We start from the raw sequence: 19,006 nt of genomic DNA on the forward strand, positions 1-19,006 counted from the left end.
GACCAAAAAATTTCTCGATGTGATTTGAGATTTTTAGAATCCGTTTTATGGCTTACCGGATGAAATAAATTTGGACGTTTTCTTTCTTTTCTTAGGCTTTGGAATAATTTGAATAACATACAAAAGTAGGGATAATGTGACTGGTGTTTCTTGTCAGAAAATTCTTACTGCTTTATTTATCTGATAATTAGCCTATTTAGATTTTCTGTGGTAAATTTAATTTTTTCTAGAAAATGATTCATTTTGTGAAGATCTTCAAATCCACTTGTACATAATTGAGCAATTGGTCTCTTATGATTTAATTTCTTCTGTTTCTATCATTATACTCCTCCTACATTTATGAAACTTTTAATGTTTGAATATTTGTGTTTTCTTTTTTTCTCAATTAGTGGTTTGCCTATTTTTTTCAAAGAACCAATCTTTAACTCACCCATTTCCTTTTTACTTAATTCCCTCCTGTTGCTTTCTTTTGCTATTTTTTCTAGTTTTTAATGTGATTAATTCATTTTTTAATTTTTATTGATATATACATTTAATGCTAAAATCTCTATTCTCATGACGTCCATAACTGTGTCCCACATATTCTACACTACGTTTTCATTCTCACTAAGTGCAAGAAATCCTTCAATTTTATTTGATACTTCTACGTTCACTCAACACTTTTTTAATAGTGTGACTTCTTAATTCTTACGTAGAAGGGACTTTTGTGGGGTTTTGGCTTTTTTTTAAGATTTTATTTATTTATTTGACAGAGATCACAAGTAGGCAGAGAGGCAGGCAGAGAGAGGGGGAAGAAGGCTCCCTGACGAGCAGAGAACCTAACACGGGGCTCAATTCCAGGAAGAGACCATGACCCCAGCCGAAGGCCAGAGGCTTAATCCACTGAGCCACCCAGGTACCCCTGGCTTTTTTTTTTTTTTAATTAATTTTTAGTTTTATTTCTTTAGACTTAGGTTTATATTATTGCTGCTCTTTGGAATTTACTGTGTGTGTGTCCTAAAATGTGGTCAACATTCTTTAATGTTTTATTTATTTATTTTTAAAGATTTATTTATTTATTTATTTGACAGAGAGAGATCACAAGTAGGCAGAGAGGCAGGCAGAGAGAGAGAGGAGGAAGCAGGCTCCCTGCTGAGCAGAGAGCCCGATGCGGGACTCGATCCCAGGACCCTGAGATCATGACCCGAGCCGAAGGCAGCGGCTTAACCCACTGAGACACCCAAGCGCCCTCTTTAATGTTTTATATGAACCTTTTATATACTCTGAGGTTTAGGTCTTGACATGTCTTTATAAGGTCAATCTCACTGAGTTTTTATACCAAGCATTTTACTCATTTTTTTCTACCTGAAGTATGTTAGATCATCTATTTTATTTATACTGTATTCTCGTGGCATCTGTAATTTTTGGCTTATGGAAGTGGTTTCTGTTATTGGGTGCATATACCTATGTAATCTTTACTGAGAAGTATATCCCTTAAAATTATTAGATATCCTGCTTTGTCTCTTTTCAAGGTTTTTGGTCTGGATTATGCCTTAGCCAATAATGAGTTTGAGAAATCCACTCTATTTTTAACTTGTGTTTCTTAGTATACCCTCGTCCATCCTTTTATTAGTACGTTCTGTATCTGTTTCAGTAGATATAACATCATGTTTGGCTTTGCTAATTCAAAATCTTAAGTTCTTGTCTTTAATAGGTCAGTCAAGTACACTTACAGTTATTCATATGAACGCTTAATATAATTTTTTAAACCCCTCCCACTCTTCTCCCATTTTTGGTAGTTTACCAACTTCATAGTGTTGGGCATAGACCCACTCTGCATGATGCTCTCTCCTTCAAAATCATGAGTCTCAACAACGTAAATAAATGTGCATTGCTTGGTTCCAACCAGTCCTCCTGCCAGAGTCTCTCCTGAAGCTCACTCTCCAGTAAATTCCTAAAGAAGGGCTCATGGAAACAATATCCCTAAATTGTTTCACATTCATAATTGTTTCTGGCTTTTACATGAAAAGTCAGTTTGGCTGGGATACTTGACTCAGATTTCCTTTCCTTGAGTTTCTTAATATATTACTCCATTTTCACTTGGCATAAAGCATTGGGTTATAAAAACTAATGACAACACGACCTCCTTTCCTTTAAAAGTGATTTGCCTTTTTGCCTGGATTCAACAGATTTTTTTTTTCTTTACCTTTAATGAATATACTTTACTAGATTATCTGTCTTGGCCAGCTAAGAAGTTGGTTTTCCAAAGTATACACTACACAAATGTGTAGTTTCAAGCAAGTGTTCCTGAGCTTTGGTATTCCTCCCAGAGTCTTTTATTATAAATACATCAGATGTTCTTCTAATACATTCTGCTGTTCTCCTTTATAGGAAAAAAGAAAAAAAGATTTTTTTTTAACTTTTATCTATAAAGGAGAACAACAGAACATGTTAGATAAAGGTAAAAAAAAAAAGTCTTTTTTTTTCTTTTTTTTTTCCTTTAAGTAGGCTCCACACACAGCACGGAGCCCAACACAAGACTTGAACTCTCAACCCTGAGGATCAAGAGTCAGATGCTCAACCAACTGAGCCCCCCAGGCACCCCAGGCACCCCTGTAAATAGATTATCTTTTACTAATTTAGGTTCACAGCAAAACTGCATGGAAGGCACAGAGATTTTCCCATACATTCTCTGCCTGCCCATCTGCACAGCCGTCCCCATTATTAATGTTCCCCACCATAGTGGAACATTTGTTGTGACACATGAACATACTCTGACACATCTAAATCGCCCAAAGTCCACACAACTATGGTTTTACTCTTAGTGCTGTACATCTTTCCGACAAATATATAACAATATGCATCCATCATTATATCATCATACAGAATAGATTTGCTGGTCTAAAAATCCTCCAAGTTCCACCTTTTCATCCTTCCTGCCCTCCCTAACCCTTGTCAACCACTGATTTTGTTTATGGTCTCTAAAGTTCTTTCAGTTCCAGAATGTCATAGAACAAGAATCACACAGTTCGTAGCCTTTTCAGACTGGCCTCTTTCACTCATTAGTACATTTTTAAATTTTCTCCACGTCCTTTTATGGCTTGATAGCTCACTTTTTTTTTTTTTTAATGATAAATAATACTCCATCTACATGGACCACAGTTTATCCATTCTTTAATGAAGGATATCTAATTGCTTCCAAGTTTTGGCAATTGTGAATAAAGCTTCTATAAACATCCACATGCAAGTTTTTGTGTGTGTGAACGTACGTTTTCAAAGCCTTTGGGTAAATACAAAGGAGCACAATCTGGGGATCATGAGAAGACTATATTTAGTTTTCAAAATGGCTGACCCATTCTCCACCCTCACAGGTCACAAATGAGAATTCCTGCTGCTCCTCATCCTCACCAGCATTCGGTGTTTCCAGTTCTGGTATCTGGCCATTTTCTTTTTTAAAGATTTTATTTATTTATTTGACAGAGAGAAATCACAAGTAGACAGGCAGGCAGAGAGAGAGAGAGGGAAGCAGGCTCCCCGCTGAGCAGAGAGTCCGACGCGGGGCTCGATCCCAGGACCCTGAGATCATGACCTGAGCTGAAGGCAGTGGCTTAACCCACTGAGCCACCCAGGTGCCCAAATCTGGCCATTCTAATAGGTGGTATCCACTTCTATTTGTGTTGCCCTGATGACGTATCACACACATTTTTTCATGTGCTGATTTGTCATATAGATATCTTCTTTGGCAAGGTGATTTCTAAGGTTTTTGGCCCATTTGTTAATCATTTTGTTTTCTTTATTTTGATTTTTAAGAGTTCTTTTGATGTTGTAGCTAACGGTCCTTTACCAGATGTGACTTTTGCGAGTTTCTTCACCCAGTCTGAGGCTCATCTTCTCATTCATTTAACACTGTCTTCCCCAGAGCACAGGTTTCTAATTTGAATGAGTTTTCATGGGTTTTATCTAAAACATCTTCACCATACCCAACATTATCTAGATTTTCTACTAGGTTATTTTCCAGGATTTTACAATTTTGCATTTTAAAGTCTGTGATCCATTTTCAATTAATTTTTGTGACAGGCATAATGTCGGTCTAGATTCTGTTTTTTTTTTTCCTTTTTTTTTTTTTTTTGCATTAAAATGTCCAATTATTCCTGTACCACTTGTTGGAAAGCTTACTTTTGTTGCCTTGTATTCCTTTTGTTCATTTGACAAAAATCAATTGACTATTTGTGAGTCTATTTCTGGACTCTCTATTCTGTTTCACTAATCAACTGGTATATTTTTCACTAATACCACACTGTCCTTAGCTTTTTAATAAAACGTTGTTTTCTCCTTCAATATTATGTTGTCTATTCTGGGTCTTTCGATGCTCCAAATAAACTTCGTAAGCAGTCTGTCAATATCTGCTAAATAACTTCCTGAGATTTTGACAGGCATTGCGTTATCTACAGATCAAGTCTGACAGAACATTTTGCTGATACTGAGTCTTCCTATTCATGAACATAGAATATCTCTCCATCTAGCTAGTTCTGCTTTGTATCTTTCACCTAATTTTCACAGTTTTTATCCTATAGATCTTGTAATATTTTCTTAGGTTTACAAGTAAGTTATTTTTTTTTCCATTCTAAGATAAATGGTATTGCATGTATTTCTTAAAGATTTATTTTAAAGAGAGACCAAGCCACGGAGCACAAGCAGGGGGAGGGGCAGAGGGACAGAGAGAGAGGGAGGAGCTGTTTTCCCTGCTGAGCAAGGAGCCCAAGACAAGGCTTGATCCCAGACCCTGGGATCATGACCTAAGTAAGCCAAAGGCAGACACTTAACTAACCAAGTCACCCAGGTGCCCCTTCTTTTTCTAATCTTATTGCATTTGCTATGTCTTTCAGCAAAATGTTGAACATCAGTGGGAAAAGCCAACATCTTTGGCTTGTTTCTGATCTTAGTGTGAAAACTGCAAGCTTCTCAATACTAAGATGCTATCTGTTGGTTTTCTGTAGTCTTCATGAAGTTGAGAAAGTTCCTCCCATTCCTAGTTTACTGAGAGTTTTTATCATGAATGGATGTTGGGTTTTGTTAAATGCTATTTCTGTACCTAATAATATGATCCTGTGATTTTTCCTTTCTCAGTTGACGTGATAGATTATAGTAGTTGATTTTTTAATTTGAACGAGCCTTGCTTACCTAGGATAGTAAATTCTATGTGGTCATGATGTGTAATTCTCTTTATACACTGCTGGATTTAATTTGTTAATAATTTTATTTACATTAATGTTTTTAAGAGGTATTGGTCTATATTTCTTTCTTCGTTATTTTGTTTTTGGTGGTTTGTTTGTTTGGTCTTGTATTTTCAGGTTTTGATTTAAGAGTAATCTTGGCCTCAGAGAATGAGTAAAGAAGTTATTTCTTTTGCTTGTATCTTCTGAAAGATTTTAGTTAACCTATACAGTTTCTTCTTTAAATGTCTGATAGAATTCACAAGTGAATCCATCTGGGCCTGCCACCTTTAGTATAGAAAGTTATTAACTGCTGTTTCAATTTAATATCTAAAAGCCTATTCAAATTTTCAATATCTTGTGCACATTTTGGCAGACTGTGCGCATTTTGGCAGACTGTGTCTTCCAAAGAATTGGTCCATTTCACCTAGTTTATAAAATCATGGGTACAGAATTATTTCTAGTATTGCTTTATTACCTACTTAATGTTTGTGGGATCTATAGTGATGTCTCTTTTTTTGATGTTAGTAATTTATATTTTTTTCTTAACTAGACTGGCTAGAAGCTTATGAGTTTTATTGATCTTTTCAAATAAACAGTTTTTTTTTATTGATTTTGATTTTCTGTTTTTAGTTTCATTGAATTCTACCATAATTTTTTTTCTTTTCTTCTGTTTACTTTGGATTTAATTTGTTCTTCTCTTTCTAGTTTCATAAGGGAGAAGTTTAGATTATTGATTTTAGACCTTCCTTGTTTTTAATAGTTGCACTCTGTACTTTTCATCCCCTCCAACCCACAAGCATTGCTTTTGCTGCATCTCAAATTTTGAGAAGTTGTGTTTTTATTTTCTTATAGTTCAAAGTATTTTTCTAGTTAATCTTAGATTTATTAACCATATTAACCTCCAAGTACTTAAACATTTTCCATCCTTCTATTTAAATTCAGTCGTCATCTGAGATCAGATATTGTATGATTTCTGTTCTTTTAAATTTGTTAAGTTATATGTTATGGCCTAGAATATGGTCTATCTTGGTGAATGTGTCCATATGAGCTTGAGAAAAATGTGTATTCTGTTACTGCTGGATGAAGTAAACCACACTTGCCCATTATATCCAGTTGATTGAAAATGTTGCATAGTTCAACTATTCCCTTGCTAATTTTCTGCCTTTTAGATTTCCCCATTTCTCATAAATGGGTGTTGAAGTCTCCAACTGAGACCGTGGATTCATTTATTTTTCCTTTGATGCTGTTGTTAGGCCCATACATGTTAAGGACTGTTATGAGAGCTGATTCCTTTGTAATCGTGGAATGCCCTTCTTTATTCCTGATAATTTTCCTGCTATTCCTACTTTTATTAAATTATTATAAGCATGATATATCTTTCTCTACCCACTTGCTTTTAACCTATGTGTCTTTATTTTGAGGTGAGTTTCCTATAGGCAAGAAATAGTTAGATGTCATTTTTGATCCAGTCTGACAGTCTCTTAATTGGTGCATTTAAACCACTAAGGTTCAAAGAAATTATTGTTGTAAGCGAATTAAGATCTATCATATTCATGTCTGTTTTCTGTTTGTTGCCCTTATTCCTTGTTTCCACTTTTGTCTTCCATTCTTTTCCTGCCTTTAGTGGCTTCAAGTGAACATTTCATATGATTTTATTTTCTCTCCTTGACATATAGGTTGGTTATACTTTTTTTTTAAGTGGTTTTTTTTAGCATCTGTAATATACATTCCCAACTAATCCAAATCCACTTTCAAGTAACATTACACTCACATGCCATGGAGAGTGGACATACCTTATAACAAAATAATCCTAATTCATCCCTCTCATCCTTTGTAGCACTGATGTTATTCATTTCACTTATACCTAAGCATACATAGGCCAAGAGAGTGTTGCTGTTAGTACTCTGAGCAAACTTTTACCTGTTATATCAATTAAGAATAAGAAAAATAAAAACCTTTAATGTTACCTTCACCAATGCTTCCTTCCTTCCTTTATGTAAACTCAAGTTTCTGAGCTTTCCTTCTTGCTCAAGAGCTTTTTTCAACACTTCCTGTAAGCCAGGTCTACTGGCAACAAATTTCTTTAATTTTTGTTTGTCTGAGAAAGTCATTTTTCTTTTACTCCTAAAGGACAGTTTTACAGGATACAGAATTCTATGTTGGTAGCTTTTCCCTCCCAACATTTTAAGCATTTTACTCACTTCTTGCTTGCAGAATTTCTAAAAAATTGAATGTAATTCTTATCTTGGCTCTCTTATAGGTAAGAATTTTTTTTTCTCCAGTTTCTTTCAAGGTTTTTTGTTTAATTTTCTGTACCTAGAATATGATATACCTACATGTAGTGAGGATTTGCATTCATTCTTCTTGGTATTGTCTTAACTTCCTGGATCTGTGGTTAGAGGTGAGACATCAACTTGCAGAAATTATCAGTCATTATTGTTTCAAACTATTTCTTCTATTCCTTTCTTCATGTTTCTAGAGCTCTTTGGTAGTTGTCCTACAGTTCCTGAATATTCTGTCCTTTTTTTTTTTTTTCCCCTTCATCCAATCTTTTTTTTTTTTTCTTTACTTTTCAGTTTTGGAGGTTTCTATGGAGATATCCTCAAGCTCACAGATTCTTTGTTCTGCCAAGTCCAGTCTAATAATAAGCCATCAAAGGCATTCTTAATTTCTGTCAGTGTTTTTGTTCTCCACCATTTCTTGATTCTTTCTCTGAATTCTACCGCTACTTACATTGCCCATCTGTTCTTGCAGGCTGTCTGTTTTATGAAGTGGAGTCTTTAGCATATTAATCATAGTTGTTTTACATTCCTGGTTTGATAATTGCCACACTACTTCCATATCGGAGTCTGGTTCTAATCCCTGCTCTGTCTCTTCCAACTGTGTTTCTTGCCTTCTTCTTGATAGCCACACAAGATGTTTTGGGTAAAGGGAATTGCCGTACACAAGCCTTTAGTAAAATGATGGTAAGGTCTGGGAGGAGGAAGTGTTTGATGGTTCTAGTAAGTCTCAGTCTCCCAGTGAGCCTGTGCCTCGGGACCGTGAACTTCACACATTTCTCAGTGTCCTCCCCTTAGGTGGGACAGGATGACAAGAGTTGGCTGGAGTTGGCTATTACCCTTCCCCGGGGTTAGGTTAGTTACTGATACAATCCCAGCAGGCTGAGTTCTGGCAAAGTAGTGTCTCTGGAGGGCAGACCTTGTTAAGAACTTAATACTCTGGATTTTTTCAAAGTGATTCTTCTTCCCTCTCCCTGACAGAAGCACAAGGGAATTTTTCTCCAGTATTCACTGTGAGAACCTGGTAGAACCCGAAGAGGTAAAAACCCCAGAAGCATGAAGCCCCTGCATAAATGGATCCCCAAGGATTTTCTAAGTCTTAAGAGTCGTCACACTGAGCCTCCAGCAACTCGTCAGTTCCAGTTCAGGTTTTCCCACCCAGCATGGGTTCCTGCTCACAGGAGCTGGAATTCTCTTCACCCGCATGTCAGTCTCTCTGATTTGGGGATACAAGTGTGCCCTGTGACTTGGTTGTCTCATGGATCTAAGAAGGGCTGTTCATTTCTCACTTTGCCCAACTTTTTACTTGTTAGGACAGAGTGGTGACCTCCAAGCATCTTACATGCTGGATAGGAACTTGGAAGTCTCCCACATGGTTTTATCTCTTCATTTTCTTTGGAGATTATATATATACATACATATATATATATATATGTATATATATATATATATTTTTTTAAACAGGTTTTCACTTTTCCATTTTCTTTCATTCTTAGGGCATTACTCATGGTTTATATGTTCTCATGTCCTTTCTAATTTAGTCTCCCTTTCTAAAGTTAGTTTCTCTGTGACTTAAAATTTCATCCTATCATCTTACAATTCTTTTCAAATCTTTCTCTTCTCCATTCACCTTATTTCTGAGTTTATAATCTCAAAGCACCTCTCTTCACTGAATTTTAGTTCATTCTGGAATGTCATGTAACAGTTTTAAGTCTGGTGGACCTGTAGTCCTTCTAACATTATGCTCCTTATTCTCTCTTTGACATATAAAATTCTTCATACATATATAAATTATATGTAAAAGATAACTTCAAATAATTATATAGATAAATATAAATTAGATTACTTCATTATTACAAATAAGTTACACACAATTACATATAATTACATATGTATACATAATGGTTTTATACATAGTATAATTATATGTCTACATGTATAGTATTATATGTGGTATGTAAAATATATATTACACATAATTTATGTAATTATATATATATAAAGGTTTTATATACTGTATAATTATGTATAGAACATGGTATAATTATATATATATTATATATATATATATATGCAGTATACATAGGTATATATTTACATAAAATAAAAAGACAGCAAGCAGGAGCAGAATTCTATCTACAGGCAATAAAGACATAGTAGATAAACTGGAAGGAGCTTTCTCATAGAAAAGGAGGGTGGCTATAGAGTAACTTCTTTTGTTTGCACCCAGTATTCAAAACACAACGATTCTTTTATGAGATCCATTGGCCCTATTTCCCTTCCCCCGTTTTACCTGATACTTCTCTATCCTTTGCCCCTACTCAATCCATACTTGATTCTCAATCTTTTCTCCTCAAATCCAGGCCTATCTACATTTTTAAAAATTATTTATTACTTTTCAGTGTAACAGAATTCATTGTTTTTGCACCACACCTGGTGCTCCATGCAATCCGTACCCTCCATAATACCCACCACCTGGCTCCCCCAACCTCCCATCCCCCATCCCTTCAAAACCCTCAGATTGTTTTTCAGAGTCCATAGTCTCTCATGGTTCATCTCCCCTTCCAATGTCCCTCAACTCCCTTCTCCTCTCCATCTCCCCATGTCCTCCATGTTATTTGTTATGCTCCACAAGTAAGTGAAACCCTATGATAAATTGACTCTCTCTGCTTGACTTATTTCACTCAGCATAATCTCTTCCAGCCCCGTCCATGTTGCTACAAGAGTTGGGTATTCATTCTTTCTGATGGAGGCATAATACTCCATAGTGTATATGGACCACATCTTCCTTATCCATTCGTCTGTTGAAGGGCATTTTCTTTCCTTCCACAGTTTGGCGACTGTGGCCATTGCTGCTATGACCATTGGGGTACAGATGGCCCTTCTTTTCACGACATCTGTATCTTTGGGGTAAATACCCCGTAGTGCAATTGCAGGGTCATAGGGAAGTTCTATTTTTAATTTCTTGAGGAGTCTCCACACTGTTCTCCAAAGTGGCTGCACCGACTTGCATTCCCACCAACAGAGTAAGAGGGTTCCCCTTTCTCCACATCCTCTCCAACACACGTTGTTTCCTGTCTTGCTAATTTTGCAGGCCTATCTACATTTGAATCTAAATACAATCTAAACTTAAAAAGATTTCAAAAGTCGTAGGCCAAGACTGCTCCAGAAATATTTGTTAATCTTTACCATGTCTCCCTCATCCCCTTCTCATTTCAGCTGCTTTTTCCGCACTGGCCCACCATGTCCTCCGGGAGTCCGTGTAGCTAGTTTTTGGACACAAAAGAAACCAGGCTGCCTTTCCTCCACTTCCTTCAGTACACATCTGTACACCTGGTGTGGGGATAACATGTCATCTAGTTTATTCTAGATCATATGTTGTCTGTGTGTGTGTGTTGGGGGCGGGGAGGGTTCTGTTATCTTCTGAGCTCTGCCTGCTTTTATGTCAAGATTGGCGGAGATGAAAATCTATGGCTCTATGATAACTTCTCATTTTCTCTCAAACATTGAGTGATAACAAGTGACTAGGTTTCTAAAAGCAGAAGTCCTACATCTCAATCGTAAAAGACAGAAAATGAAAAGGCATTCATATAAAGAATGCGAAGTATCCACGATTATAATTCACAAACGATTAACTGAAAGATATCATCAGATTTGATTTTTATACGTTCTGCTGGAAAACCTATGCTGGAGTTAGGAACCATCCTCTTTCAGGCAGAAATCAGCATGAAGAGATGTCCAGGAACATGAAACAGTCTTCTGAGAAAGTTAGTCCTGCCTTCAATTAAAAGGTGGCTCAGAGGGTGGAACCTCTGCCTTTGGCTCCGTGATCTCAGGGTCCTGGGATTGAGCCCCGCGACGGCCTCTCTGCTCAGCGGGGAACCTACTTCTTCCTCTCTCCGCCTACTTGTGATTTCTTTCAAATAAATAAATAAATAAACCTTTAAAAAAAAAAAAGATTCTGCAGCTTAAGACATGTCTTAATGTCTTAAGACCACTCACCACCAACAACAATTTTATTCTCTCCATCTTTTTAATAAATGCAGGAGACAACAAAGTTGAGAGCCAGGGAAAGAAGGACCGTCTCCCATTTTCCACCAATGAAAATCGAATCCACGTGTATCTGCGCAAAACACAGCTGGACCTAAGTTTACATATGTTAAACATGAATGAGATCGAGTTTTGACACTGTAATTATAAAACAATTAAGTCTATAAAAGATATAATTGGGCTAAGAGTAGTGGTCCCCTTTCAAACCTAATGATCTCCTTAATTTTGTGGATGACTTACTAGGTTCAAGGCCCTGTGCCCGGTACTAAGCAATCAGAGAGAAGATAATAAGTGAGATATGCTCTGCTCCTCAGGGAATGCAGAAGCTGGAGTATGTATCTGAGAGCAGGTGAGAAGCTAGTGTGGATTATACAGAATTAAGCCCACCTTAACAGAAGTATAAACAAAGTACACAACAAACAACACAGAGAACAGAACTCAGAGACCTTGGAAAGAAGCAACCCAGAAGAAGGACTATTTGAAATAGGCTTTGAAGGACAAGCAGCATATCAGCCCGCTGAGAAGTACAGGACAGACATAACAAAGGCAAGTGGAAATACAGGGGAAAAAAACAATGACACAGTAGTGGGTTTTCAAGTAAGAGTGTATTTATGTTGTAACTACTTACAAAAAAAAAAAAAAAGTTCAAATAGGCTTACTGGACATCAATTGCTATTCATTCTATGTTTTATAAACAATTCCCGTATCTCATTCGACATGCACATTTTCTTTTTTCTTTTTTTTTTTTTTTTAAGATTTTATTTATTTGTCATAGAGAGAGAAGTGAGAGCAAGCACAGGCAGACAGAGTGGCAGGCAGAGGCAGAGGGAAAAGCAGGCTCCCTGCCAAGCAAGGAGCCCGTCGTGGGACTCGATCCCAGGACGCCGGGATCATGACCTGAGCCGAAGGCAGCCGCTCAACCAACTGAGGCGTCTCCCACATGCACATTTTCAAAGACGCCAAAAAAGAATACAAAAGGATGACAACAAAAATGGTCAAAATGGTTGGTTCACTAGCTCATCATGAGTTAACAATGGGGGTGTTCCTCCGAGGAAGGAACCAGTTTAAATGGATGCCTAGCTCTCATCAGTGCCTTCAGTGCCACATGAAATGCCTACCACAAATCAGGAGCATTCGTTTTTTTTGTTTTTTTTTTTGTTTTTTGTTTTTTGTTTTTTAAGATTTTATTTATTTATCAGAGAGAGAGGGGGGAGAGAGCAAGCACAGGCAGACAGAATGGCAGGCAGAGGCAGAGGGAGAAGCAGGCTCCCTGCCGAGCAAGGAGCCCAATATGGGACTCGATCCCAGGACGCCGGGATCATGACCTGAGCCGAAGGCAGCTGCTTAACCAACTGAGCCACCCAGGCGTCCCAGGAGCATTCGTTTTTAACATGGAGACCCCCTCTAACATTACAGGAACGAAAGAACAATTGCCAACACAGCGTTCACCATAATGTGAAAATCCAAAACCAGCTAGCTAAACAATGTGCCTGGTTCTACGCACCACAGAATCTCAGAAACCACGGGGGGTGTGCTCTATGTTAAAATGCTTAATATTTTCCTCTTAAGAATACTTTTCACAACTAACACCTAACATTGTAATTTGTACAAAGAGAACGCTCAATCAAAACTTGTCGAATCAAAAATAAATCTAAGCAGGGCTATAAAACACATAATGTTTTGCCACCCACTATTATAAGGTGAATCATGTTACTTGGCATGGAATTATTATAATAAATGAATCCTATGTATACATTTCTCAGCACTGTTTCACAGAATAACCAAAGAGGTACTGTGATATCAAGGAAAGAGTCAGGAATCTGCAGCCAGCAGGCCGAGATGTAAGCATGGAAAACCAATGCTAACACTGTGGCTTTGAGTCCCATTAACAATATTAGGCACAGCACCTGACTTCTATTTGCTTCCCATGTCCCCATGTGTACAGTGGATGTGACAGTTCTTACTGTCACACTCTTACTGCAGCAGCTGAATGAGACTGCCTGTCCAAGGACTCCGGAGACCAGAAAGTACTGCACAAAGGAGGACTGATTTCTGGTTGACTTCCCACCCCTCAGACATCTTCCTCTTTCCCTTCATCCACATGGTCTGATCCTTCAGCACATCGGCAAGGCATGTTGATAATACCCGCCAGGTCCCCCCCCATCACTGTAGTCTGAAGAACCAGCAGCTCCCATCCAGATCTCCATCTCCCTGCTTTCAGGCTTGTTCTCTCAACACCCTCCAGTCACAAAGCAATGGCTAAATCAAATTGCACTGTTCACTGGTTCCAATGGCCTCCCTTCATCGTAGAGCGATACCTCCACTCCTGGCCATGGCCTAGAAGGCCTCCATGTCCAGTTCCAGTTGAGGGAAACTAACTGAGGACCCCTGCATTACATGGCTCCTCTTTCTGGAATGGTCCAAGAGACTAGGGACAGTTCACTCTCTCTCACTTCATTCCAGATGGCTCATGTATCACTGCCTCAGAAAACCTTTCCCAAATACTTTTTGGAAAAGGGGGAGCCCTTGCCCCATCACTCTATACCCCATTATTCTGCTTTCTCCATAGCCCTGAGTTCCAAAAGCCCTGAGTTCCAAAATCATACCACTCATTTACTTGTTTACTTTTCCACTAGGACATAAACACCATGGGGATAAGAGCTCGGTCTCATTCTTGTCAACAAACTTACCTGACTTGCGTGCAAAAAGGAAGGGCTCGGACAAGAAATTTGCTTAATGGGTAATAAGCACATTTTTCAAATCCCCTTCAGTTTATCCGTTCCACAGACAATAACAGAGTTGCCCATACATAACTTCAGTACGACTAGTAAAACCCGAATATTTGGAAGGCATCGAAAGGCTTTATCCCACCTTGGAATTTGAAGTGGACTCCAAGAAACAAAGCCGATTGCCAAATCCTTCTGCGGCCAAACACAGCTTCTGTTGCTCTTTCTGGATGGTCGTGGTACACTGCAGAACCACCTCGTCGTCCTGCAGAGGGGGAGGCAAAGAGAAAAGGGAAGTGAGGTTTGACATGCCTAGACAGTCTAAATCAGACCTAGAAGACTAGGATTTTAGCGCCTATTAAAAATTAAAAATTTTAGCACCTATTAAAAATGTAACAACAATTCGATGTACTGAACATCTTATTGTTATTGTGAACAGGTTAAAAAGTTGTAAAATAATGAAAAGAACCAGAATAGTGGGAACAAATTAAAAAAAGAAGTTGTATCTATGAAAAAAAAAAAAAAACAAAAATGTAACAACAACTTCCCCAAAAATTCCACAGAATCAATCCCTAAAGAATTTTTCCTTGTTTTAAAAAAAAAAAAAAGAGGATAACTGGATGGAAAGAGGAGAAAGAGGTGATTACCACTCGGGCAGCCAACAGTTTCCTCACTAGCATTACTGATCCGCACACGCAACCCACAGGAGGAGCGATAAACTATAGAACCTCCACGTTAGCACTCTCGCTCACGGTTTTCATCATCAACATGACCAAGCAATCGTCTGACATCAAGCGTCATCAGGACCAGCCCTGGTTCCAACAGCAGCAGGCACACACAGCGCTCCAAAACCAGCTCAGGCAGCCGGGTCAAGAACAGAACACCTGGGTTCACATTGACCTGAAAAAAGTCGTCTTGGCTCATCCCCATGTTGGCCCCTTGTCTGCATTTGAAATGAGCTTCGGTTGCTTAAAAATGTGTCGAGAGGGTCTCGCAGTTCAGTCCTATGAAATCCCCACTGGTTTCCAATTAACTACGCAGCGGTACGGGACGAGTTATACAAGGGAAGAGATGACAAATGGGACAACTCCGTGTAGGCAGCATGAGGACCGCAAGAAGCATGGCCATGAGACTCAGCAACAGCTGGACCGGCCATCCGGACTCTGCCAACTGCAGGTCAAAGATCCTAGACCAAGCACTGAATCTCTAAAATGACAAGGTAAAGGACTCACACAGGGATGGACACACAGAAGGCGCTAAGCAGACAATTAAGTGGGAGCTATCATGGTCCTTTTTAAATAAAATATCTGGGGCGCCTGGGTGGCTCAGTAGGTTAAGCGTCTGCCTCGGGCTCGGGTCATGATCTCAGGGTCCTGGGATCGAGACCCGCATTGGGCTCTGTTCAGCAGGGAGCCTGCTTCCCCCTCTCCCCACTGCTCCTGCTCTCCCACTCTTTCTCACGCTCTTTTGCAAATAAAATAAAAATAAGTAAACAAAATCTTACAGAGGGCGCCTGGGTGGCTCAGTTGGTTAAGCAACTGCCTTCAGCTCAGGTCAGGATCCCAGAGTCCTGCTCCCAGCTGGCTCCCAGCTCCATGGGGAGTCTGAGTCTCCCTTTGACCTTCTCATCTCTCATGCTCTCTCTCACTGTCTCTCTTTCAAATAAATAAATAAAATCTTTAAAAAAAAAAAAAAAACTTACAGAAAATTCAAAAGCTGAAAACAAGCCTTTCAGGTTAACTCAAAGAATATACTGTCTCGAGTGGAAAAGTACAACTCCAGTCTGCATTTAAAACCTTTATCATGCTATGTACTTGCTTTATTTCCCATATGGTGCAGCAATACCTAATAGTTGGCTTACAGCACCAGTCACAGGCAAAGTCCAATCTCTTAATAATCACCTCCCCACTCTCCCTCCAGGTGCTCATTAATTTCCAGTGAACACTCGACTGCTACACTTAAGAAGTCATCCGCTTAAAAAAAAAAAAGGCATTATTTTCATATAACGAGTACATCTGAATATTAATTCATGCTCAGCATGGCTATAATAAAAATAATGAAGGGTTTTTGTTGCTTATATAATCTGCAACATCGAAGATATATTTTGTTTTCCAAATACGCAGCCTAATAACCGAGAACCGAATTGCGCTGATGTGCTCCATGGCTTACCAGATCCCCCCAGTCCTTCACTACCTTGTCTCATCCCCCCTCTGGAACTAACCCGAGCATGCAAACTGCACTCTTGGGTAAGATGGGCTCCTCTGGATGCTGGAGACCATCTAAATTCCATTTAGTAAATAATTACTTTCATGCACTCATTAAAGACAGTCTGGGAATGAGATTTAAGAGAAAATAAAAAGATATAGGACAGGCAACAACAACAGTGCTACAGAGGAAACCCTCAAGAGAAGAGGGGGCACATCGTATTGGCCACGAAGTGTAGTGCATATTGGTCCTGGCATTAATGGATTTACTCTTCCCCACATCCCATGATGTAGAGATTATCCACACTCATACAGATGAGGACAAGGAGACTCAAGGTAACTTGATGCTCACAGAGCCAGCTGATTATATGTATCTCTAGGCACTGATCATTCAACCTAATTTATCTGAATCTAAGAGTCCTTGGCCCCATGATGCTTCTAGATGGCTCAGCTGATTTTTTTTTTTTTAACTATGTTTGTTGGCTAGAAAAGTACTTCTCAGTCTTTAATGTGGATCCTATCACCTGTGGGAAATGCAGATTCTGTTTCTGTTGGGCTTGGGTGGGGCTGATCCTGGATTTTGAGCCAGTGATCTGAGAAGCTAGGATCCCCAATGGGTCCCTCAAAGGGGAAAGATGCCAGGAGACATGTGCGCAGTCTCTTGTAAGAGCTTGGAGGCAATCAGTAGTAGCTGCGTGTTAAAATAAGTCTATATACTTTGGACAGAACCAGAAAGAAGAGCACATGTGGAGATGGTCCTTGATATGTGGTCCATCCCAACCACATCAGGGAAGGGAACCAATATAAGTAACACACTGAACTACCCTACTAGGTTTATAAAACCAATTCACTTGAGCAAAGTGTCGCTTCAATCTAGTGTGTCAACACCATGTGATGGAGTGCCTGGTCATGAAGCAACATTAAGTTCAAGAGCCCCACCACCAAGGAGAGGGGCTCTAACTACAATATGCAATATCACGATTCCATTTTGAATGACAGCACCGAGCCTGATGCACTTATCACGCTTTTTCCAGTTTACCTGGGAGCTGTTGTGATTGTATATTCCAGAGCAGAGGGTTCCTTTCTGACAGAAAGTAAAATATACTGAGCATAGGATGGACCAAACACCACTCATAAATACCTGTCAGTTCCCTTCAATTAACTCATCATTCATCTCGAAGCATCATTTTTCTCCAGAACCATGCTGGCTTGAGAGCCTACTGGCTATGCATTGGAGAAGTCATGATGAGCAGCTTTTTAATTTATTATAACCCATGTGCAGTAAATCTGGTTTTTGCCAACATATACATGTGTGCATACGGATACAGGCGCATACACACACACACACACACACACACACACACACACACACACACACGAAATCTCTTTTCTATTCCAAGAGTAAAGACTAATAAGCACAGCCTCATCCTGTTGGGACTCCAGAGAGTTCATTCTGTTAAGGTAATAGAACAGTAAGGCTATACATTGTGTCTCTTGGGTCATAAAGCTTCTGACTTAGTATCTGCCACCCTACCCAAGGTCCAGGCTCCTCTCATTTCCCATTTTAATTGTATGCGCTGTTGGTGCCCCTGAGTGCCAAAATGCACACAGTGGCCCTCACTTTTCCAGACTTAGCCCATAAAAACTAAAATCTTCCTTAAATATTTATCTTTCAGTATTCTTGGTTTTTTGAGTCCATGTCTTAGGTCTATTACCTAGGGTGACAAATTTTGATTCAACTCAAGATATCCTATTCCATAGCCAAAATGCTACAAAAGTCTATTCTGCCTACATTCTATTATTTCTTTCTTTCTTTCTTTCTTTCTTTCTTTCTTTCTTTCTTACTTTTTTTTTTTAAATTTCAAACTCTGTTCATCAATTGGGAATGACTAGTGTAAGAAGATACCAGACTTTCCTCGAAAGCCTGGAACTTATGCCATTGTCCATTTCATATAAAACAAACTGGAATAAATCAAAGTACTTGAGAGGTTTTTTGCTTTTTTGTTTGTTTGTTTTTTATAAATTTTGAATGAAATTGTGAAAAAATACTCTAGGAGAAACTTCATGAACTTTGTGAAAATAAATAGCACTTTAGAGAGAATACTCTCTGGCTTACAATTCCCCAAAGTCCTGCAAATCCTATGCCAAATCCATCAACTTCTCATCATACCAGCTACCATCATGTCTTGGTTACTATCTTCAAAACCCACTGAATAGTCTTCCACACTGCACATTCCCTTCCCGTGGTGCTTCACCTCAAGTTCACCCCATAAACCTGACCATAATGTCAGGTTTTAATGGCTTCCCATTACTCTAAGGGAAAAGACCAAAAAACTCCTCTAGTCTACAAGGACCCACTCTGCATAGACAGCACCAGCCCAACATTTCCTCCAACCAACCTTCCTCCGTTCCTCTGCTCCTATCGGAGTTTGCACATACTATTAAACCCTTTCTCCCTCCTCTAGTTAAAGACATATTCATCTTTCAAATCTTAACTCAAGCATCCATTCCTGAGGTGGGCCTTCCCTGACCCACAAGGCTTTTTCAGTTTC

At 38.9% G+C, this 19,006-nt stretch overlaps 1 protein-coding gene across 3 annotated transcripts in view; it reads right to left on the reverse strand.

Annotated features, from left to right (window-relative positions):
- The window catches only part of RYR2 (ryanodine receptor 2), a 733,452-nt gene that overhangs the window by 514,775 nt on the left and 199,671 nt on the right, over positions 1-19,006 (reverse strand). For all 3 annotated transcript variants that reach the window (XM_082721308.1, XM_082721309.1, XM_082721307.1), the window contains exon 2: positions 14,396-14,515. In XM_082721308.1, coding sequence (XP_082577434.1) covers positions 14,396-14,515 — 120 coding nt within the window. The remainder of the gene's footprint in view (positions 1-14,395; positions 14,516-19,006) is intronic.

Source organism: Mustela nivalis (genome assembly GCF_964662115.1).
Source record: "Mustela nivalis genome assembly, chromosome: 2".
Classification (NCBI taxonomy): domain Eukaryota; kingdom Metazoa; phylum Chordata; class Mammalia; order Carnivora; family Mustelidae; genus Mustela; species Mustela nivalis.